Source organism: Vanellus vanellus (assembly GCF_965231255.1).
Source record: "Vanellus vanellus genome assembly, chromosome: 5".
NCBI classification, from domain to species: Eukaryota; Metazoa; Chordata; class Aves; order Charadriiformes; family Charadriidae; genus Vanellus; species Vanellus vanellus.
Genome location: NC_138910.1, coordinates 60,388,813 through 60,413,695, shown reverse-complemented (window position 1 = coordinate 60,413,695; position 24,883 = coordinate 60,388,813). Strand labels below are relative to the sequence as shown.

General features: G+C 40.9%; 2 protein-coding genes across 3 annotated transcripts in view; one reads left to right on the top strand and one right to left on the bottom strand.

The window, feature by feature from the left end:
- Positions 1–605: 605 nt before the first annotated feature.
- DPH5 (diphthamide biosynthesis 5) lies at positions 606–24,620 on the bottom strand. 2 transcript variants are annotated; one of them, XM_082484663.1, is made up of 8 exons: positions 24,426–24,620; positions 23,699–23,880; positions 20,242–20,366; positions 16,860–16,968; positions 5,236–5,356; positions 3,002–3,041; positions 1,824–1,927; positions 606–909 (listed from the first exon to the last, which is right to left on the bottom strand). In XM_082484663.1, the coding sequence occupies exons 2-8, from the start codon at positions 23,831–23,833 to the stop codon at positions 686–688; spliced, it is 858 nt and encodes a 285-aa protein (XP_082340789.1). In that variant the 5' UTR covers positions 23,834–23,880; positions 24,426–24,620; the 3' UTR covers positions 606–685. The 2 variants fall into 2 exon arrangements, with proteins under 2 accessions (XP_082340789.1, XP_082340788.1); XM_082484662.1 differs by lacking the exon at positions 24,426–24,620 and having other exon boundaries at positions 23,699–24,141.
- The window catches only part of LOC309672987 (putative oxidoreductase ZK1290.5), a 51,425-nt gene continuing 50,698 nt past the window's right edge, over positions 24,157–24,883 (top strand). Inside the window, 1 exon segment of the mRNA XM_082484661.1 lies at positions 24,157–24,286. Coding sequence (XP_082340787.1) covers positions 24,202–24,286 — 85 coding nt within the window. The 5' untranslated portion in view covers positions 24,157–24,201.

Here is a 24,883-nt window from a genome sequence, read left to right as displayed (position 1 = left end):
TTGAGTCCAGCACTTCATATGTTAATGCAAGTATTTATGAAGAAATCCAATTCTATTTTAAGTTTCAGCCTCCTGTAATAAGAAGTTCTGCGCAGCTTCTCCCTTTGTTTCACCAACTGTCCAAAGGGTGAGTTGTTGTTTTTCTTGGTTTCGACATGAAGAACCTTCTCACTTGTCTGTATTCACTCTCCTAAGTGTAAAGATGGATACAGACCTAACAGGTTTTGCTCACTAATGGTTCCTGTTGGTGAGAGAACCACTAAGTTTCTGGAAAGTTGAAAAGTAAAATTTAACATCTAAAATGCACTGATAATAATGTATGCAGTAGGCTTGGTTTATGTATTACGGCAAAAGTGATGCCAGACAGGTATCTGGTACACTACTTCAGTTCTCTACTTGCCCTTATTATTCTATTCATCAACCTAAGACTGATGTAGATGTCAATGCACTGGATCAGACAAAGGGTTTTGAGGGTTTCTGGAGGTGTCTACATGTTAGAAGCTGATAGCAGCAGGTGCAGCTTGCAGTTTGTAGCCTCAGATAAAGGCAGGTCCATGTCCCTACAGTGTTGTTTTTTGAAGCGATAAATAATCTAACTGCACTTAGACAAGCTCTAAATAGTCACAGGAATAACTTCATGTTGTCATGAAATTAAAGATGGAATAAAAAAAAGCCTCATTTTTATTTAAGTGGTCCTTTGAAATGCATTATTTTCAAAACTGGAACTATCTACAGAAAAAAGCTTAAGCATTTCTAATTCCAGAGGATGCATAATGCCTGTAACAATCAAGGAATGTAGCGGACCGCCTAATTCCACTGTGGACATCTCATGTAGTGTGCCTGAAGCGATCTTCTGATCTGGAGCGCCCACACGTGCAAGGCCAACACAAATTGTATTTTCAGTAATTTCTGTAAGAAAGAAGATTAAACGCTTAATTTATTGACTAATAGTCCTATCATAAAGGAAAATACTCAAAATGCTTAAACCTTAACGCTGCTTTCTTAAACCTCCCATTAGTAAATCATTGGAGTGGCCTAGAAAGAAGCTTGTTCTTCAAAGAAAATAAAGCTGTATCTTGGGGATGTTCATAAGCAAGAATAGGAAGGCAGCAGAAGTAGAATACGAAATTAATTCAGGAATTGTGTTCACTTGGAGGAAACTGCTGCTTCTGATTCATTCTATATACAGGATAAAATGAAAGGAAATTTTAACAGTATTTAAGGAATAAACTTTTAAAAGGAGGAATATAGCTAGATTAACTTCTATTAGAATTTTTCTGTGACACAACTGAGTCATCTTTATAGCTGCTGTGATTTCACCCTTGGTCTCGATAAACGTCTTTTACAGTTTGCTCTTGACTAGTGTTAAGAATTCAATGTCAAAATCGCAGTTCTGCATCACTGGGTTAACCTAGATTCATGCTGGTATTCATGTAGAGCAGAGTGCAACCAATGTAAATAAAATGTAGCAGAGCTTTTTGAAGCTCAACTGATCTAAAATGCTCAGAATCCTTCTGCCTCCTGCAACTTAAAAGGATCAAAGAGTACACAGCTAAAGATGGAAAGAAATAATACAGGGTTACCAAACTGAGGCTTTGACTAAACCTCCAGGAGCCACTAGTGCTCGTTCATCTGTGCTCGCTGCACTACACTACGTTCAAGCTCTGCCAAATCCATCTCGTGACTAGGATTTAAGGCAACCCAATTCCACTGCAGAGCAAGAGAATGCTAAGATTAAGAGGAAGGGAGTAGCATTCAGAAGCTCGTCAATCAGTGCGACTTGAGAGGGGTAGAAGTGGATAGAAACTTTGTGGTAATAGTACCTGGTTCTTTTCCTTGGAGCCTCCGGTTTTGAATAATGGCAAGAAGCTGTTCTGCAGCTTGATTCACACTCATGTAGCGGGGTGGCTCATAAATCTTTCTTCCTCTGCAGGGAAAGAAAAGTAGAGAAATTAAACATAAACCCATTTCATTGTCCCTTGCATTCTTACAGTTTATTTCAAGAAACCTCTAGACCAGCAAATGGAACTTAAACAGGCCTGAGAGCCTGGGCCATTTAGACAAGAGTAGAATTTTTATGGAAGACAGAAGTCTCTTGTGCTCTCACCCCACCTGTGAAACAGCAGGGCCTCCAGCTGGCAGATCATTTGAGTGCTAAAAGCAAATTCAGCTGCTGGAAGCAATAAGCAGGTTTTGCAGCTACTCCTGAAAGATGCATTAGACTTAAATTCAAGGGCAAACTACTGTTTTTCTGTCAAATACCCTGTAGACAGATGATTACAGACTAGAAATACATTCTTAAATGAAATGCTGCTTTCTTTGCCAACTGTGGATTTGGTCAAACAGATTTTATTTTGAAACTCCAGAATAAACAAACCTCAATGATACTGTAAGACTTCACAAATGTTAATTTAGACCAGAGTTACAGCAGTGTATACAGTAACCATTTATATTTGCCACTGTCAAAACATACAGATTGCAAAGAGATGACTAAGATGTGGCAAGAGCTTTTTTGAATACAGTTAAACGTACTTTAAAGAATTTTCTATACATTGCTTATTTAGCTGTTTAAAAAGGGTGGTATGTATTCCGTACTTCACACTGGGTTTAGCCAGTGTAAGGAAGAATGAATTCAGAACACTGTTTCAGCTATTAATCTATTTCAGGATGGGACAGAACAGCAGTAAAAGAACACTTCATTTGCCAAGCAGAAAGCTTACCCCATTCTGACTGAATGCTTCTCACAGAAACAGTTCAAAGAAAGATTATGCTCTGCTGCAACTTCATTCAGTTACTGTAAATAAAGCCAGGTCCTATCGTAATGAACAAAAAAGTTCCACTCCTTGTAAGAAACAAAAGACCGTGGCCACTGAGAAGTACAAGAGAAGGCAGCAGGTAAGTTCAGTATTAGACTATGGGCAAAGAACCTTTGTTCCTTGTACAAAAAAATCCTTTGTAAATAGGCTGTGTGTTTCTGTATATTTTCAAAATGGTGACTCACTTCATTAGATTCTCCAGAGACTGCTCCTTCACTTTAATATCTGTAGAACAAAACAGATATTAAAACGCAGATTTTCTACAGACTTCCCAATTAGTTTTCTACGTAGGTAAAGCTTAACTTAATTAGCGGATTCTATAAACTTTATAACAATATTTCTATTTATAACTCCAGGCAAAAGGAATATGGATTACATTCTGCTGTTTCATATGTTAATCAATCACAAAGCATTGTGATTCTATGCATGTGACTTTACCCAAAGACAGGGCCAATTTCACAGATTTCGGAGCAACCTAGATGAATAAAAATACTGCTAAGTATACAAATAGCAGGCGTATTTACCACAGAATACCTAAATGCCGGCATGTTTAAGCACACGGGGTATTGGGACTACTCTTCAATGACGAGTACATCGTGGTCACAAAAGGTAAAACAGTAGGACTGATCGACAGTGATTACATCATTGCCGTGCAGGAACCTGACTTTCGTTAGCACTTCCTTCCTGTCCCAATCAAAATTTAGAACAATCTTCTGTTATGGGAAAAAAAAAAAAAACAAAAACAAACAAAAAAAAAAACAAAAACAAAACAAAACAAAAAAAAAACCGATTTGGGGAAAAAAAAAGAGAAGGGGTCAGGTAAGACTCTGCACATCTGCAATTTTATGAAACTCCACTTGGCCACAATCTCTCCAAGAGGCAATCAAATGTTATCTGCATTCAGATGCCCCCAAAATATTTCCATAGTGAAAGCTGGATACATTTTTAAATTTGATTTTAAAAAAAAGTATTGCTTAAGTTATATGATCAACTTCTATACCAAAGTGACTGTAAAGAAAGAGGTTTAAAATTCAAAGCTGCAAGATTATTTGTGCACAGTTAACCAAATTGCTTATATGTCTGTGAAGTCGCTTTGAATTCAGAAGTTTATTAGCATTAACCTTTTTATGTCTAATTTGCTTATCTGGTAATCTCGTCTAGCTGGATAAACAATCAATGCAAAGACCAGAATGACCAAGTAGTGTTAAGGGAACAATTAACTTGGAAATTGGTAGTTTTCAGCTGTGAGCTACAATTAGATGCAGGTCCCACAACTGTCTCTGAAACATAAGCTTTATAATTCAATTTTACAGTTCCAAAATTTTTACTCTCTCACTACTTTATAAAAAAAATAAAAAAGGGAGATCGTAGAAATTATACAAAATATCTAAAGAATACTTTGTTTTAACATACTATAGTTATAATAATGCTTGTTTAAAACACTTGTGAAGTCATCCTTCTTTAAAACAAATTACCAAAATTCTGATTTTTAGCCAATTTTGAAAACAAACAACTTTCAAGGTATTGGAAAGTTTGATGTGCAGTGATGCTTACACATTTAAATTGTTTCCTGCTCAGGATTCCTCCAGTTACCACAGACTTTGTTTTTACTTAAAATATTAATTTATTTAGCACTTACCTATGCCAGCTGTGTCTAAAAGATAATACAGAAAGCTACATAACTATATATATAAATATGCAAGTGTCTTATAGTTCATATGCAGGCAGTTCCATAATCTTTAAGGATTTACCAAAACTAGTAGAGTTACTCAGAAAATGGCTTTAAACTGAGTATTTTTGGGTAGTAAAGATCAGACGACACCATGGGAGAGCCTGGGGACAGCGCTCAGGTAGGAGCAGTATCCCGTTTCAGCTCCGTGATCAGCAAGGATTTTTTACAGCACTGAAGTGTCTCATGTGACAATCACCTTTTGCCAAAACATCCTTAGATAAAATAATTTAGAAAAGGGAAATCACCTTACAAAACAGAAACGTGGTTAAATGCACGATTTAGCTCCCCAGAAAGTCAAATATATTTAGCTCTAACCTAATTAAGTCAATAAAAGATAGCTGCTAGTCACTGCAATCTGAGTTGGATTCTAAGCTTGATCTAGCTTAAAATCACACTGATCTTTAGAGCAAATCCGGTCTTCCTGCTCCTATTTGACTTCTACAAAGGCATCGTTTCTTACGGATTTTCTGAAGAGGAATTAAGAAATTCCTGGCTGCTGTAGCATGAACAATGGCTGAACTGACTCTAAGTACACATACAGTAACATTCAAATTTTGGGGTTATTTTCACACATATACATTAGCTAAGAACATTTATTTAATTGTAGACTTCATCTCATGCCTATCACTATTATCTCTGGACGCTGCAGAAGATGGTAGCTAAGGAACTGGGATAGCTGCTGCTTACCAAGTAAGCACAGTGTGTGCATTCCATTCTGCCTGTTCTTCTCAATCTTGTCAAAAAAGCTCTCTGGCTTCCACGTATCAGTCCAGAAAACTACAGAAACTGTCTCTCCAAAATTGTACAGCTGTAAAACAAAGAAAATGCAATAACACACATATATAAGAAAATAAGTGCAGCATACAAAAAAATGCTATGACAGTTGACAACACTGAAAAGTCCTGAGCCTAGTTAATAAAGAAGTTTCATACCACAGGGAAAATACTCTCCTATAAGATGTGTAAATTTGCTCTTTCATAAATCACAACTAAACATTGCATTAAAAATAATGCTTCCTTTTAAAAAAGCTCCCCTGTGCTTCTCTGTATGTCTTGACTAGTTTTAGTGCATTCCTTTGCACACCCTTTCTTTTTAACAAAATTTGTGATTAGTGAACTGTTTTTTTCTTCTTCATAATAGAGATGTGCTTCTGTTCTTTTACTCTCCACCGTAAAGCATGTTAAAGAACATCTAATGAACTACCTGTAAAGTTATCCATCTCTGCATTCCCAGAATCACAGAATGGTTGGAGTTGGAAGGGACCTCTGGACATCATCTAGTCCAACCCCCCTGCTAAAGCAGGTTCACCTAGAGCAGGTTGGACAGGAATGCATCCAGGCAGGTTTTGGGTATCTCCAGAGAAGGAGACTCCACAACCTTCCTGGGCAGCCTGTTCCAGTGCTCTGTCACCCTCAAAGTAAACAAGTTTTTCCTCATGGTCAGATGGAATTTCCCATGTCTCAGTTTTGTGCCCGTTGCCCCTTGTCCTGCCACTGGACACCATTGAAAAGAGTCTGGCCCCATCCTCTTGACACCCGCCCTTTAGGTATCTATAAACATTGATGGCTATATGGACTAACCTCCCCACTTCCTCTCTAAAACTGGGAGGAAAAGCTTCTTTTCCAAGCCCACTTCAGGAGGCACTGCGTGTGCTGTTAGCACAGAAGAGGACCCTATGTACAAGCAGCTCTGTGCCATCTGGGGATTCTCCTACATGTACTTTATTTTACTGCGGCATTAGGTTGAGGTTTTAATTCCTTTATGCTGGCAGAGCAGAATTTGAATCAAAGCAGAAACAAGTTTTCAAGGGACCAAAACCTCAAATTTTAATCATTCATGCTGATAGGAAAAACATTTATTTAAAGATACCTGGAATATTACTGAAAACATTTCCTCTTTTAAATATTTCACTCTAGCACAAGGACAAGAACACACAGCGTACATTTCACAACCTAAAGGTTCTTCCAGTAAACTAAATATAGGTTCAACCAAAGGAATTGCTCCTGATGTAACTTGTTAACTATTTCAAGGCTGTGTTCTAGAAAAGGAAAAAACCACAAGCTATGTTTTGCCTATTTTTCATACAGCTAGCTAGAACTTTTTCCATTTTGTACCAAATCTGAAGAAAAACCATTAGAACAAGGCGTTTCTCTTACTCCCCTTCACTGTTAGAGCACTTGGGAGCAAGTTAACCTTTAATCTCATTGGTAGTATACCTTCAGTCATCAACAACTGCTGAAATGTCCGGTCCCAACCTAACTAACTTGTTTACTGTCTGCCACCTGAAAGCCACTGCAGTCATTTCCCAAGGAGCAGCAGCCCTCCTTCAGTGGCCTCAATTAACCTCTCAATTTTTATCCCAGTCCCTTTGGCATTTTGATAACCTGAAGGGGAGAAACTTTCACCTCAGCCTTTTAGCAAAGAAAAGGATATGCAGAAATGGGTAAAATGTTACTATCCGATAAGTATTTTGTTGGAAATCAGATCTTTTAAACCACTCTGTCACACATTAAAAACAAGTTGGGCATTCAACTTTATACCCCACAGCACTTCTTATTGTTATTTTTCTCTTTTCCATTGATCATTACAAAGACTCTCCATCATCTTTGCCAACGAGAAGTTGAGCAAGTTATCCTTTTTGTGCAAGCACTGCCAGTCAGATTCACTGAATCTGTCCTTTGTTTACCAGGTTTTGCATGAAAACTGAAGTCTGAATGTCAAAAAAGGAACAAAACATTTTTGCCACAAATGGCCTGTCTATTCAGTAGAAATAACTTCAGAATATCTTCACCAAGTACTGATATAACAAAATTGTACTTATAGTCTCAAAAAAATACACTTGTTTCCTCAGCACCTGGACAGCACATAAGTAGCTTCTACACCAACAAGAATGGAATGGGGCATATTTTATTAGCCACCTAGAAATGCCTTTGCAACTTATACTCCTCTATTAACTAAACTCCTAAAGAATAGATTCCCTAGCATTAATGCATACATATTTTAACTTTAAATTAAAAAGGGAAAAATACTACTTCGGAAACTTTCTAGTACACCAACAATCTATGAATGCTGTGGAACTGAAGCAATAAATGGATACGCCTACTGTACTTGACTTCTTGTGACCAATTACCTTACAAGCACTTCTACAGGCACAAACAACTATTTCTTTCTCATCTAGCATTTGATCTCTGCAGAAGTGTGACATTTATGCAAACACAGGCACCGCTTTACCACCAGAGCAAGCCTGCATTAAAGAAGCAACACATAACAGTATCAGAACTTACATTTTTAACTCTCTCCCCGTACTTCATGCAGATTCAATTTGTTCCTAATACATTTTCCTGTGCTGTGTTCCAATTCCTACATCTTGAAATCTAGCATGAAGTATCAGACTTTCAAGAAAAGCCTTGCTGCAGAGAGAGTGCTGAATACGAAAAATTCTACTACTATCCTAAGGATTCAGCAGATACAGAGGACAGCAGGTCCACTAAAGCCAAAGCCCACTGAAATTAAAATAAGATTCTTTCCACCAACCATAAAAGACTGAATAGGGGCCCAAAATTCCAGAAATCATGCTTGTCGTTGGAATAAAATTGTGACACGTTTGTTAACCTAGGTGTACTACAACACAGCTGAGGATTAATGTCATGCTTTGAGATTGTTAAGAAGTTTAATAAGTTAGTGAAGAGCTCTGTATATCGTCAGTGAAACGATCATGCTGTACAGTTGCTGGCACAGCTTTAAAGAGAGGCAACAGTAAATGAAGTTTCCCAGCGGTCTGCTGTGTGCTGCACTCTGTGTTAAGCAGCTGGGGTTTAGGAGTGGGCAAGATCTGTTCTGTACAAGCTAAAACATCTCAAGCATCACACTTGCATTAATCATCAGATTTGGTGGAGTGCCTACATTCTGCTCAGGCACAAAAGTGCCAGAATTTCAAAGGGGGTCAAGTGAAATGGTTGGACAGACATTTCATGCTCTCAGCTTGGAAACTAACCTCCTTTCCTTCTCCCTAATGCTCAAAAACTTCACAGAAAAATTTCAAAAGGTCATTTTGAAAGACCTCAGTCTTTGGAAATACCCCCCCGCCCAAGTAGTAATTGGCTTAAGCAAAGCTTTGTGCACTTAAATTTTGCAATGCAGTAGCTGAAGTCAGGAAAGGAAGCCAGAACTCTCTACTCCAAGGCAATGCTCTGTCTGCTAGAGCTTTCTGCCTCTCACAAAATACTGCAGAAAGCTGTTCTTCCACTCACGCTTTCGTCACCCCAGAACAAGCTATAACTTCCTATTTTATTTACACACATAATATGAAAGAGTGGCTGACAACTTTTGGTACGGAGGTGCCTGTTTTCAGTTAGTATTTTTAACCCTTCTGTTAATGCTATTTCTTCTTTTACTTGTTGTTTATATAAGCAGAATTGATTGCTAGTTGAGAGACCAGAATAAACTATGAGAGAAAAAGTGCTGTGCCGTGATTTCAGCTTGGAAAGCCTGCACGCAAGTGAAATTTCAATGAAAATACCGAGCAACTCTGTTAACGGCGAGCCTCAAGCTGTCTGGATCAACAGTTCTCGCTTAAAATACTGGTGTGGCTAATCACCACAAAAACATGGAGCATAAAAAGAAGGAACAAGTTGAGACTAAAGAGGGAAATTAAAAAAGGAAGATTCCCCCATCCCCTGTAAAAATTACTAAAGCAAGCAGGAGAGAAGATGCAAGATAATATTGAAGGTCAGTAGGGCAACAGCTGCAGAGAAACCAAGAAGTAAACATTTCAAAATGAGACATTTATTTTTACAGCATCTTTCCCAGAATTATTGCTGTATCAGCTGCAATGGTGACAAAGCAATTCTTCACTGATGAGCCTACCTCCTCTCCTAAAATTTCAAACGGCTTCAGAACTGGATATATGTCAGGGGAAGAAGGTAAAAAGGAATCTTACCATTACATTTTTCAGACCTGGCACCTGTATACACATGCAAATGCCTGTAAACCCTGTAGGACTAAAACACTGCTCAGCTATGTTCTGTGTTGAGCACAGGTTACACTGCAGATAGTTCTCACGGGACAGATGTGTTCTGCAAATGAAGATGCTGCACCACCTGATCACATTCAATGACAGACACCAAGAGACTTTTTCTCCTAAAGCTATTCCTCAATGGAATTTTAAGACCATAGAGCACCTTGCATTATCCCGGGTTGCTTCTTGATAAATCCCAACAAACGTACACGGAAAAGCTAAGACATGTTTTTTTTATCCTTGTCATAAGAGTTTTGACATGGTGCTATGCAACACTCATCCTCAAAAAAAGGAATGTAACAAGTCAGATTTTTCCCACATCCTCCATAACGCGCTAACAACCTTTCAGACCATATACATCAGATTAAGGGGCTCCTGCTGTTCTTTACACTATATATTGTTGCCAGAGAACAGCTTAGGAAGTAGGACAATCATCAAAAAAGAGGTAGCAAGAATCAGTCAAGCTTCATTCTTGCTTGTAATTGGTCATATGAAACAACAACAAGCCCAGCTCTAGCCCTTCACACTATCTTATTTAGTACCACAGACCTTTACCAACTTTGAACGCCTCTCATAAGACCCTTCACATGAAATTGAAAGCTTTTACTATTCATATACCCAGATCTATGACTCCTTTTTTTACTGCAAACCAACAGATTGGCTCAGCTGTCCCAAAAACTTTCAGTCCCCTTAGTACGCGCCAGAGAGAAAGGAACTGTGAAGAAAGGGATATTTGGCTGAGGGAAGCCCACTCCGCATGATTGCAGTCTTCAGGAGGCAGCTGAGACAAATCACATAAAAGCAGCTGAAGGGAAGAACACATTTTTCTCTTGACTGCTTCCTGTATCAGCACTTAGGAAATAGACATTCCACAAGCAGAATAAAATTCAGCTACCAAAAGACTGGTGAATGAGACAGGTGCCCTAGTGGTGGAGGACGCAGAGAAGGCAGAGTTACTGAATGCCTTCTTTTCTTCGGTCTTCACTGCTAAAGCTGTCCCTCAAGAATCCCACCCTCTGAAGGCAAAGGGGGAGGTCTGGAGAGTGGAAGATTTTCCCTCAGTTGAGGAGGACCGGGTCAGAGACCACTTGGCCAAGCTGGACATTCACAAGTCCATGGGCCCTGATGGCATGCATCCGCGAGTGCTGAGAGAGCTGGCGGATGTTATTGCTAGACCACTCTCCATCGTCTTTGAACGGTCATGGAGAACAGGAGAGGTGCCTGAGGACTGGAGGAAGGCCGACATCACTCCAATCTTCAAAAAAGGCAAGAAGGAGGACCCAGGGAACTACAGACCGGTTAGTCTCACCTCTGTCCCTGGGAAGGTATTGGAGCGACTCATTCTGGATGTCATCTCCAAACACGTTGAGGAACAGGAAGTTATTGGAAGTGGTCAACATGGATTTACCAAGGGTAAATCGTGCTTGACCAATCTGATAGCTTTCTATGATGTTATAACTGGTTGGCTGGATGAGGGGAAAGTCGTGGATGTCATCTACCTTGACTTTAGCAAGGCTTTTGACACTGTCTCCCATGACATCCTCATTAGGAAGCTGAGGAAGTATGGGCTAGATGAGGTGACAGTGAGGTGGATTGAGAGTTGGCTGCGGGACAGGACTCAGAGGGTTGTGATCAGCGGCACAGAGTCTAGTTGGAGGCCTGTAACCAGTGGTGTCCCCCAGGGGTCAATACTTGGTCCTATTTTGTTTAATATATTCATTAATGACCTGGATGAGGGGACAGAGTGTATCCTCAGCAAGTTTGCTGATGATACCAAACTGGGTGGGGTGGCTGACACCCCAGAGGGCTGTGCTGCCATCCAGAGTGACCTGGACAGGCTGGAGAGCTGGGCAGAGAAGAACCTAATGAGGTTCAACAAAACCAAGTGCAAGGTCCTGCACCTGGGGAAGAAGAATGCTAGGCACCAGTACAGGTTAGGGGCTGACCTGCTGGGAGATAGCTTGGAGGAGAAGGATCTGGGGGTTGTGGTAGACAGTAAATTATCCATGGCCCAGCAATGTGCCCTTGTCGCCAAAAAGGCCAATGGAATCCTGGGCTGCATAGGGAAGAGTGTGGCCAGTAGGTCGAGGGAGGTCATTCTCCCCCTCTACTCGGCACTGGTGAGGCCACAACTGGAATACTGTGTCCAGTTTTGGGCTCCCCAGTTCAAGAGGGACAGGGAACTGCTGGAGCGAGTCCAGCGAAGGGCAACTAAGATGATTAAGGGCTTGGAGCACCTCCCTTATGACGAAAGGCTGAGAGAGCTGGGACTCTTTAGCCTGGAGAAGAGAAGGCTGAGGGGAGACCTTATTATGGCATACAAGTATCTAAAGGGTGGGTTGAAGGAGGATGGAGCCAGGCTCTTTTCATTGGTTCCAAGTAACAGGACGAGGGGCAATGGGCACAAGTTAGAACACAGGAAGTTCCGTTCAAACACACGGAAACAGTTCTTTACGGTGAGGGTGACAGAGCACTGGAACAGGCTGCCCAGGGAGGTTGTGGAGTCCCCTTCTCTGGAGATTTTCAAGACCCGCCTGGATGCAGTCCTGAGTAATGTGCTCTAGGCAATCCTGCTTTAGCAGGAGAGTTGGACTAGATGATCTCTAGAGGTCCCTTCCAACTCTGATAATTCTGTGATTCTGTGATTCTGTGATTCTGTGACTCAGAAACTCCAAGCAAACTTGAACAGGACAGGATTTTCCCTCCAAGGTAATGTCACCTTATCTTTAATAATCTCCTAAGACTCTTTCCAGTACTATCCAACAATGATTCCTTCCCGCCCTGGTCACTTGGGTTACTAATCTGAAATGAAGATATCTAAATGGAGAAAAAAATCTACCCTGATTAAATGGATGTTTCTGGGTCATATTTGCTGGTGACAAATGGCACTAAGTTGAATAGCAATTGTGAGTATTAAAGTAGTGTGACTAGCACTGATTGAACCTTTCATTGGTTTGAGAAACAAATGCCAACTTCTAAAAGGCTCAGAAGCTGGTAGTAAGTGAGAAAACCAACCAGTGATGGAAAACAGTTTGTTCTAACTGTCAGTGAATAAAAAACATTTTGCATAGAGCCCCTCCTACTAGACCAAAGAGTATTTTTGAAGATTAGGACACCGAGAGAGGGTAGAACTCAGAGGTTCTGCTCCTGCAGCTACTACAGGTTTTCTATTTGACTATGAGCACAATGAGTAATGATAGCATCCTTCAGCTTCCTTATCTGTAAGTAGTATTTTTCTGCTTGACATTGAAAATGTACTGACCTCTTCAGTAAAGACTCAAAAATAACATAGTAAGCAGTGCTTTTGCATTTAAGTGATCAGCTAGTAGTGAAAAGGCAAAACTATCTTATAACTAATTGTCTTACAAGAATTAACTGAACTGCAAACAAAAAAAAATCAATGAGAGTCACTGAAAGAAACAAGGGCACATGCAGATGTTTGTTCTGAAGCTATTCAGGTGGAAAGTGGGTACGTCTCAAAGGAAAGGCAGGTCTTTGCCATGACTTGTTTTTTTTTCCTAGCTACCCTACCAAAATATAAATGCTTTCAAAACTAGCAACACCACTCTCCCAGAAAGGAGCAGCTCATTTGGGTCTTCTGTCTCATCCCGTGGCTCGTCTCCAACTTTGCACTTTAGTTCTCAATCTTCTTTTTTTACAGTAATGCCATTACCTCAAGCCATTTCAAGTTGCATCACTCCTTCACATGCATCACTGGTCAGTATGATGCAGAGTCTTCTTCATGTGTTTGACCATCCATACTGCTATCTCAAAGACACACTACCAGAACTGGGTCAGAGAGAATTCTGTCCTGGCAGCACTGCTATGGCCAGTGACATTCCCAAACTAACCCTGATGTCATGAAGACTAGGAAGGAAGGAAAAAGGTGTAAATTAGAGATCCAGAGTTTTCTGCCTCTTTATTTTAGGGCTAAAAGCCTTAGCAATCAGCCCTATTCTGAAAAACTGAGTGCAGGTATGGATAAAGCCATGGAAGTCAGGCTAGGCTCTCCCTTTGTTCTCAGCTTGCAATGCTGAGTCCTAGTTGGATAGAGCCAAGGCAAAGTCTTGCTCGCAGGGTAGCTGAGCAGTGGTAGAACCAGAGGTAAGCCTGTTAGCTAAAATGCAAAGCTTTCCAAAGGTACAGAACTACGGTGAAGCTGCTGATGAGGAAAGCTGAACTGCCTCACTAGTTACCACTTACTAGAAGTGCTGTCTGAGAATTTTGGCCTTCCCCTGGGGACTTCTGTCCCCCCTCCCTGACTTCCCTTACAGTGTGCAGAGATACCAAACTGCATGAATTTCTTCACTGGTGGTTGTTCCCCACTACAAGAGTCAGAATGATCAACATACCTACATGTCAGATTCCAGACAAAAGAGGTGAACCTGCAGAGAAAGTGCCAAGAGGCACTCACACACCGGCACTGTTCCTTCTCCCCTACTGCTGTATTCATTTGTTTCTGGGGGAAACGAGGTTCTTCAGCTTTGAGAAAAAAAAATTCTGACACGGTGAAGCACAGAAAGAACAGCATAAAAGAGGGAGCCACAGCAAGTCAGGGCGCCTTATGCCCAGTCACACTAGTGCTTTGCTAAGTTATACCATCCCCTGCTTTCAATAGCTATAGCTCATTGTATCAATCTGTGGGAGTTTCCTAGTTCAAAAAGCTTAATTCTCAAAACTAAAATACACCCTGTTCTTTATACAAATGCAATCCTCATCTGTGCAGTCTTCAACACAGCAGCGCTGATCCTGTTAAATGGGCAAGATAGTAAATAAAATAAAAAAAACAGTATTTGAAAATAGCTATTCACCCTTCTTTACAATTTGGCAAGAAATATATCTATGAATTGAAGGTGACAAAGCATCACTAACGCTCTACTGACTTCAGTAACTCACTAGTGCACAGGAAAACTGCACAACTACCAGAATGCTGTTGGCTGCACAGGAACATTGCTGTGATGACAAAAGACATGTTCTTTTGTGAACAGACTGGGCTGTAGCTACATTTTGCTGAGGGCCTAATCAGCAGTTACAGCTCACTACGCACATGGCTTTCAGAACAGCGTATAAAGGTGTTTCCTGTTTTTCTCTTGTAAGAAAGAAAGAGGTTTTGTATCACAATCAGATTAAAACAAGAAAAAAAGCCAAGCCTTTTCTGTGGTGAAGCAAAAGAGGAATCCCTGCTATACTTGACAGCAACTTTTCAATTTGAAACACAGTAACTCCAAAATAAAATTGATGGCAGGAGACAGCCATGAACATAAAGACTGTTGAAAGAAATTATAAACTTCCACCACAACTCTAATTAAATCACAGGCCGCTTTTTTGTAAGACGCCCCTCAGTTGCTGTTTATGCCTGTAAGGAGCAATGAAGAGTTAAACACCCAGCTGGTTATACCCTGTCCGGTAATACAATATGATCACTATTTCCTAAAATGCTTTATACAACAACAGGAATGTTGACTTATGAGAAGGCAGCCCCTCCCAAGCCAGAATGGAAAAGGGGAGCAATGCCAGAGTGAATAACATCACATTTCCTTCATGGTCTGTTACCTTCAGTATAGGATAAGGGAACAGTAAACTAATCTCCAAAACTCTGTATATTTGAAAAACATTACAGACTGCTTACAACGTATTCCCAGTTAGTATTCTGCTCTTTTTTTCAATTACCTTAGAAGCTTTTTACTTCTCCTTCCTATGCCTGGCTGGAGTTGTGGGGGAAGCAAACTTTCAGAAACCTTAGTCATCTGTTCTCTTTAGGAATATGAGCCTTGCACCTTCCTTCCTAATGAATGTAAAAGACCAGTAAAAAGATAGTGGGTAGTAGAAAGTACTTGTCAACAGCTTGACAGCAGAAGCAAACTTTGCACCACCGTGAAGCCAAAAGGGGAAAGGGTGAGCCCCAGCCTCAACTCTTGTGTTACCCGCCCAGTAAGTGCAGTCATGCGACAGCTGCCATCTGTCTGCTGTACATGTAGATTTTAGACACCAAGGAGCCTATTTCCTTCCTAAAAGATAGTTTTGCCCAAGTCTTAACAGCAATAGGCAGGTATCACTAAGAACGTGCTCACGGGAAGAATTATAAAGAATGTGGATCCTATGCTGCATTCCCTTTAGCATTAGCGCTCATATCTCAGAACAGATGTCAACGCAGTGCTGCTGAACTGCCAGATCAGACAGGGCGTTCACGTTTCTCAACCATTCAGATGTGATCAAAGCCAGAGATAATACCCAACTTATTGCAACGGATTTTCTGCTGCTGGCAACACTGAAATAAGGCTATTGGAGTTTGTCACTGTAAATTTGAAGGCGCCACTTGTTTTTTGAAATTAAAAAATGGTGTTCTTTTATGTTAAGCTAGGAAGGAATGTTTCCTCCTTCAGTGATGATAACTTATTGTTCAAAGTCTCAATTCTTGTTGTTAGTACACTTACATTCCTATGCTTGCTTTCAGTTTTGGTAAAGTGGGAGCTTGATTTAGGGGTTCCCATACACAGGGAACCGTTTTGAACCTTGACAGGGCAGGTTCTATGTTAAAGTAACGAATAACAACAAGAGGGGAGGGGGAAGCTTCAACTAATTTATATGTGATTAGTTATGATACATACACTGCCGTAACAGTTTTCATGCAAGAAAAGTAATAATGGACCTATACATGTGTAAAAGGAAGTAGTGAAGTATTTTCTTGCGGGACACTAGACCTTTTCTACTTTAGCCATTCAAGAAGCACAGAAACTGTCATTTGTTCTTCTTGTCCTTGGCTAAGCAAATCTCTCCTCTATCAGCAGAGGGGCAGAAAGTGAAGATAGGTCAACCTCGGAGAGAAAGAGTGCATCATATACAAGATTTTGGAATGGTTATGATCTCAGTTGGGCTTATAGGCAGGCTTGTGCATCTATTCCTTTTATGACAAAACCAACATATTTATCAACAGGATAACAACGTAATTTAAGAATAAACTTATCAGGTGACCATCAGTAGTAGAAGGAAGCCAACATGAGCAAAGCTTTATCTGTAAAATAACTTAAATATCAAAGTCTTGGGGGGCAGAGGGAAGTTAAAGAGCACAGAAGAATAGAAATGTTACTATTTCTTTACACATGCGCTCATCAAAAGGGACTTTTGCTGACATGTAACATGCTGAAAAGGAAGTGTTAACAAATTTTGACAACAGAACTGTACAGTTGCTACAGATCTTCAAACTTCAGATTGCAACATGCACTGCTACAGCAGTAGAAGAGCTCACCAATTCTAATTTAGCAGTTGTGCAATAGCATATATACAAAAACATTACCTGTAAACCACAGCAGCCCACTGCATTCATTATTGAAGCATTATGAATGACCTTGTATGGAATCCCCAATTTTACTGCACGTAGTACTAAATCACTGTGCGTTGTGGCCCTGTGTTAAGAAGAGAAAGGAAATAAAGATTGAAAAGACAAAGTGACCAAGTGTTACCAGCATTATAGTTTGTTTTGAAAGTAACATGAAACCCTTCACAACTAGGGCAATGCAGAGGTGCCAAAAGGGAAACAATAACTTGACTAATTGTTATGGGAAAGTAAAAAACTCCAATAAGGCTTCCAGATGTCATCTTCCCTAGCTGAGAATACAGGCATCCTCACTCAGTATGTCATGGTTCTTTGCAGTTTTCTGGCATCATTTAAACTGTAACACCAACACCATTGTTACTTTATAAAGTAGCTTTGGCAAGTACTTGAAAAGGAAAGTTCCATTTATCCTTTGTCTTCTGCAGGTGTCTGTTGAACTGTAAAGGTCAACTCTGTCTGGCATAGGCTTCAACAAAACTCCAGTATTGCCTTACTCGCTGCACGGCCAGGCTTTCTCCCATCTGCACCAGCGCATGCTAGGAAAGCAGCACACTCAAACAAGAACTTCAAACAGACTGAGTCCTTAGACTAAATCAACTTTTATAATATTTAAGCCAAATTACTCAAACTAACAATGCCTAAATTTGAGTGATCAAGTTGATTCTGAAATAATTAAGAAAATTCTAGTTAAGCTTAGGACTGAGCTAAATTTGGCTCCAGGTCCAATGGTCAGTAAACACCTTGTGGTGACTGGTGCAAGTATTACCAGGCTTGTAGTTAATGCAATTGGGATTAGAGTCCCAATGGTAAATATATATAAATCCAGAAAATCTTTGAACCGCAACAATGTTTACATATGTATCTTGCTTGCATGCATGCTTACATACCTGCTAGACACACTTCATTTTCTATGTGAAATATGAAAACACACCTACCCCTTGCCTAAATTTATCAAACCTGAACAGTGGCCTTAGCCATCTCCTCCCCAAGACATACCACACATTTCCGTATGGCCATTCCAAAGAAGGAAGCAAAGAAAAAAATAGCATGTGCTGATCAGAATAATTAAATAGGAAGACTGCTTTCACCCTGGCCTGGTTCAGTTACCCTGACAGAATTCCCCTGATTTTCAGTCTGATAATTTGGACACTGCACATCTGACAAATCAGCAGATCAGGTGCTTCAGACTGGAACGCAAATGTGGCAGCAGCTGGTCAGGCTGTAAGGATCAATCATTTAAAATAGAAATCAATTTCTCTGGAGAAAAAACAATAGAGGAATCTGAATTTGGGAAATCAGAGATCCTGATACAAACAGGCACCCAGACCTAGAAGAATGCAGTCAAGTGATTTAAAACACCACTTTGGTTAGGAACCAAACCATGCTCCTGACTTCCATAAGCAAAAGTGTTTAAGAATACCTGCTCTACAAGAAGAGGGGACAAGTTTTACACCCTTGCATTACTCCCTTCACATACATAGGACAAGGAGCACTGGAGGATTTTGTGGTTATGCTAATACTGACTAAGGCATCAGCTGGCTTTATTCACTGAAATTTGCTCCAGCCAGTATGTTCTCCCAGTCGATCTGTCCATAATGACTGTAGCTAAAAGCAGAAGTGCCCTCATGAGCACTCAGTTAATATCAACAAAGGCTTCATGAAGTCAGCCCTCTGCACCCAGAGCTATGCTAGTATTCTGTCACTGATACAGATTTTAAGCTTTATGGGTAGTATTAATATGAATGTTAGCACCAGGCTAGATGAAGGTGGGTCTTCCAGTATACTACTAAAATGATCAGGTTCCTGCTAGCACATCCATAGTTGTTACCACGTATGCATATAAAAACTTGCAGTGAACAACAGTGAGAAGAATGACATGGGCACAGCTTGTTTTATCACTTTAACCATTAGCCACCAACACCCGAGATTTCTTAAGACTGCCAAGTACTCTTCTGACCTGCAAATATACTTGAAACTCTACGATCAGCTGCAGTGATATGGCTTCTATCCTCCTCCCATATGGCTTCTCTTAGGACAGAAACATTCAGTACTCTTTCCTAGAAAGCTCATGAACCCCTAAATCCTTAGGGATCTATGTGGGCATAGGAGCAGTTCTAGCTGCAATATTAAGAGCTAAGAACAAAAAAATTTAGAGAAAAGCAACTCATTCAAAAAAAGGGTAGTTTTCAGCAATGATGTAGTATGTTAATCAGAATTGAAGTATTTTGACACTGAAACTAATGATAACTCAGGCAGATCAAGATACTGCTTACAAGTAGGAATTACATTTCAATACATGTAGGGTTTTTTTTTTCATCTTGCATACATATTTATATCAGTCACTGGATCAGAGCACAAGGGTACGGGTAACATGGCTCTACACTCTACATGAATCCTAATTTTAATGTTAATATGCATTGAAGGTACAATTAATATTTCTGAAATACAGCATCATCTGCCCATGAGTACTAGTTTAATATAATATTCTCTTGCCAATTTCCTTCAACCTGTATTTACATAAATTATCTGCTTTTGACAGATGTGCACACTGCTCCCCTTTTTCATAAACTCTATTTTTTCACTCACAAATAGGGTGCTCAGTGATTCGATTTTTCTTGTGCCCCTTAACACTGGTATAAATCTCGAATCACCAGCTGGAGACTAAAGGCTCTTCTGTATGGCTTGACATTACAGATTGATGATGCCTGATTGAAAAGACAGAAGGAGATCCTTCTGGTGATAGAAAAAGACTATACTTTTAAGCAGGAATAAAAAGTGGAAACAAAAGGCTTAATAAACCAAAATGAGAAGACATTTATAATGGCCTAAGCGATTTTAAAAACTATCATATATCAAAGCAAAAAGCACTGTAAACCAACAATCAGTATTCATTGTAAAACAACTGAGCATAAAAGCTGCTTTTTATAAGTACAAATAGCAACTAAAAGAATACTCTCTCAAAACATAGCATGTCATAACTATGTGATATCCTAGAATTTCTTCTGTTAGCAGATAAAACCTGGAAAAAAATATTTTCTGTAAAAGCTAGCATGGAGAATGAAACCATAAGTGACTGCTGAAGGAAAGATTTATACATCCTGGAGGGCCCACATTCCTATCTATAAGGGATATCTGGGCAAGGAAACTCCAAAGCAAGATAAAGTGTAGACAATTGCATGTATATTTTTAATGCAATAAAAAATATACAAAGACATAAAAAGTTGTTCTGGTCTGAAAATCAGCTTCTTCATAAAGAATTACAGTTACGGAGTATGGCTCCTTCCTATTGAAAAAAAGAGAGCGATGAAGCTAGAGCAATAATTAAAATGTGGTTTTGTCTTACCCAAAGGGATCACCAACTACAAGAAATGCGACATCACAAACATCAGCTTCTTTTAAAATGCTATCTGCTTCTTGTTCCACCATTTCTCGGTCAGCCAAAATCAATTCTCTTCCATAAAACTCTTCCTAAAAATTGAAATTAATAAGAAACACCAAAATTAAGACACTAGGGAGTGTTTTCATAGCTCTCTGGGTGCTCACTCACTGGAAAAGGCCAACGTTATTATTCTCCCCAGCAGCCTGACCCATGTCTTAGAGAACTCTGCCTCTCCTTGCAAGAACACCTGAGCTTCCCATGAAGCAGCTCCTGAGTTGACAAAAATTAGTCATGCACATTACTCTGACATTGACTTGGGGTTTTTATGCCTTTTGTGTAGGTTGAAGAGCTGCCCCAAAAGTAGCTCAATCACACCTGCATACTAAAGGTACCTGGGTGGACTCTAGGTGTAGTTAATTTAACCAGTCATCCTACTATAAGGCATCCCCTCTCACAAGTCTGAGCCTAACTGCTTATGTTAGTTATAATACTGACATCAAACCAGATAATACGACACTAGCTATACCACAACCTAGTTTTTAAGGTGTTTTTTTCCTTAGTACGTTGTAACTAACCACATCTAAGGAATGATTTCATATTAAATCTTCAATTCTCTGTAAGAAATACTTTACCGTGCATACAGGTAAACGTGTATTTGATTGTCCTTTGCTTTTCTTCAGCAGCTCAGTAATCATTGTGTCTCTTTATATGTTTTAAATGCCTTTATTTCCAGAATCAACCTCACATGTAATAAAACTTCAGTTTGTTCTAAAATCATGTTATCTGACCATCCTGAACATATCTGTCTCCGCAAGTCATGTTTCACCACCCATTTCATGTGCTCTTCATATGATTAGACAAGGATTTTTTCCCAGGGTGTAGACCAAAAAAAGGTGGTTCTGTTCCAAATAGTATTCAGAAAAGTTGGGTGGTATTACAAATATTAACAAATTGATGAAACTATTATGTCAGTTATGGTCCAGAAAGACTTTTCTCTGACTTCTCCTGTGACTTCAGTGATAGCTTCATCTTTGCCCACAAAGAATAGTGAATTGACAAGAGAACCATCACACTTGTACAGAAGCAAGTAGTTCTTCCATAAAAAAACCCATCCAGTAGCTAGAGTACTAGATGGGACTCACTGGGAGGTCACTGGGTCGAAACAGTTCTGTCACCAAATTGAGGCCCAATTTAGATCGTCAACATCAAATAGCTTTTAATATACATTTTAGGCCAACAAGACAAACTAAGTAATGTCATTTGAATTTTGAGATCTGATTTTAAAAGCATCAGCACAGGAGGATTTCTAGAAAATCCCTGCAGGAAAGAATCTGGTTTTAATCTCTTGAGAGCTTTCCCACAACTTTTCATGTTGCTTAGGAGAGACTGACCTTCAGATTAGTAAATAAACCATTCGGCATTGTCACTTGTATGTAAACTGGGTTACATTATCGACACTTGGTGATTAATTGCTATATTTGCTCTTATGTAGTTTCAGTGAAGACAGCATCTTTTACTTTGTTTTTAATAATCATTTTTCCTAATTACCTCATCTTTGGGATTTCAAGGTTTCCAAGAGACTTAAAACAATAAAAAACAACCCAAACAAGCCCCCAGAAATAACCACACCAAAAATATTCAGCATTTTTCTATTATTCAATGTTTTATTTTCAGCTGGCGAGGAATCCACATTTTTTTATAGCAAATGCAGATTTTGCAAAGTAAAAATATCCAAGTAATCATTTCTATTTTGCAATTTTCCAACTGTCCAATAATAACAAAAAGAAACCATTTTGTTTTGAATGAATTAATTTCAAATTAGATTGCTTCAGCGCATGGAAAAAAAAAAAACAGAAAAACATGGAGTAGATCTTCATTTCAAAATACAGCAGATATACCAGAAATGGCCCCAAATATTCTAGGCTAGCTTGTATCTGGAAACCACATGATACTGACTACAAGCTAGAAGCCTCATGTGCTGTATGTACCTACAGATATGCATATAAGTACATTATGACTATACAGCATACAAGACCCAGATAGCTGGTCTGTATAGTACTACACAGCTTACTTGGAGGCAAGATCCCTGTTCTTTGGGTAGGTAAGCCCTTTTTTTTTGGTAATATTTCGAGATTAAATTTTTTCTATGATGTGTGAACCCATCAGAGTTATAATTTGTACATTTTTACTACTGTCTTCTTCCACAAGGTATGTTTACTAACAAAAGTTTATCTCCATGTTGTTCAACAACCCATCTCTAACTGAACAGTGTATTTTCTGAAAGTCTCAATACGGTGAGACAGCCTGGCCCAAAAGTAAACATGGAAACCCAAGACACTCGAATTATTATTCCCAGCAGGCACCATAACACCTTAGGCTGATACAGAGGTTCAAGGCTTCCAAATCATGTATTTTTCTGGTATGTCTTTCATTTATTTATTTTTAAATCAGATTATGCATTTTTCTGACCAAGTTCTTCAACTTTTCAGGATTGCCATGTTGCTAGAATTTCCGATTAAACCAATACTACAATGCAAACATTACTTGTAGGAAGTAAAATTCATTTTTGTTCCAGTCTTCTCACAAGGTAGTTGTCCTGGTTTGAGTGACACAGGACTAATTTCTCTTCTAATACTTGGGAAGACTACACTTTTAGAAGACACTAGTGTCTGAATTTGTGAAAATATTTACTTTATAGCCAGCTATGGTGTGTGGGTTTCAAGTCTGAGTGTTTTCGAGTTAGCCAGGTGCAGGGATGAGGAGGACTGAGACCTGGGCCCTTGACCCAAGCAGGCCAACAGGATTATTCCATACCATGATCACATTCACTATAAATTAGAAAGTTTGCTGCGAAGTTCTCTCTATCCCTTGATGGCTGCAATCCTAAGAACTTTTTGCCCTGGTGTCGGACCCCTGAGGCTTTCTCTTCCTCCCAAAGCCATAGCACTCACAGTGTCCAACATTTACTGTCCACTGCTGGGAGTGCACAGCTTCCTACTGATATAGTTGGCTGAGTATAATCTCTGTATATTTTGTATTGGTATTGGGATCAATATTGGTTCTTTGGTGCTATTAATGTTAATAATCTAGTCTTATTCTATTAAATCTGTTTATGTTTCTACCCCTGGGTTTCCTAGTTTTTTCCCCAGTTCCCCTTCCTGGGTGGGGAGGGGTCATCAGATGATAGAATGATTGTCTAAACGACAATAAATTGCTGTGGGTTTCTCAAACCGTAACAGTAGCAAAACAATTTCTCCTATAAAATACAGCATGTGAAGGTCACGTATGCACACACGCATTTTCCAAGAACGCGCACTGCCAGTTTGTCCTGCGGGTGCTACTGGCCTACAGACCGAGCACTCTCCTCAGGCTTTGCAGGAGAGGCCCTGGGGCTCTGTGCCACAGCAGCGCCCAAACCTACCAGCGCTTCCTTCCCCACCGTGAGGATGGACGTGTAGGCCTCCAGGTACACCCTGCGGCACCGCCTCACCGCCTCCAGCCCCTTCACCGTGATGTCCTCGGCATCTCCCAAGCCCAGCCCGACCAGATACAGCATGCTTGAGGAGGTAGGCCCAGTGCCGCCGCCGCCGCCGCCACCCCCACCTATCACGGGAGGGAAACAGGGATCAGCCGGGGCGCCTCACGCCCCACCACGCCACCGGCCGCCGAGACCTCGCCCCACGTCTCCCCGCTCCTGTCACCCGTCTCCTCACGCCAGAGCGCTCCCTCCCTTCCTCCCCACATAGCGCCGAGCGCGCCCATCAGCCGCCGCCGCCGCCAACGACCCATCTCCCACCTGCCTCGCGCCGTCGCCACGCCCGCTCCGCGCTTTGCGGCGCCTGGCGGCCGCGGGGGCTGCCGGGAGTTGTAGTCGTCCCGTCCCCGCGGCGACGGGGAGGGCACGCGGGCCCGCAGCCGTTAAGCATGGCCGCGGCGGAGGGGGGTGGGGCGCGCGGTTGCCCCGTGCTGCCGCTCGCCAACGGCCGGAGCATCCCGGTGCTGGGGCTCGGTAAGTGCCGCGCCTGGCGGCGGGGCCCGGGCTGAAGCTGGTGCCGCAGACGCTTGCTTCCGAGAGGCGTCGTGAGGCGGCGGGGCTCACCGCCAGGCCGGGCTGGCTCCTGGCGTTTTGGCTCTACCGTTGCCCGCACCGGGGCTCGCCGCGGGGGTGGTGGGGCTTGATCCTCCTCCTGAGGTGGCCTGTGCTGAGCCGAGCGGTCGTGGCGCTCCTCCGAAGGTTTATTTATTGAATCTTCTGGGCCCTGTTAAGTGAGACCTTCTGGGGCTCCTGCTGTTGCCCTGCGGCGGGGCAGGCTGTAGAACAGGCGCTTTTCTCTCCGGGACTACGAATCTCTCCTCACACTTCCCCCACGGTGGTATTCGGTGATTGGGTGTGTTCGCTTTTTATGAGGCTTGGGAGTAGGCTTTTCTTTAAAGCAGACTTCCAAGCCTGAATTAAGCCTACTGGGAGTTTTGGGTTGTTTTTTTTTTTGTTTTGTTGTTGTTTTTTTTTTTTTTTTTTTTTTTGTCAGCTGCACCTGTTGCAGTCGAAAGCCTGTGTAAGGAATCTGAGCTTGTTGTTAAGAACCAGAAGGCCCGTGTGAACTTT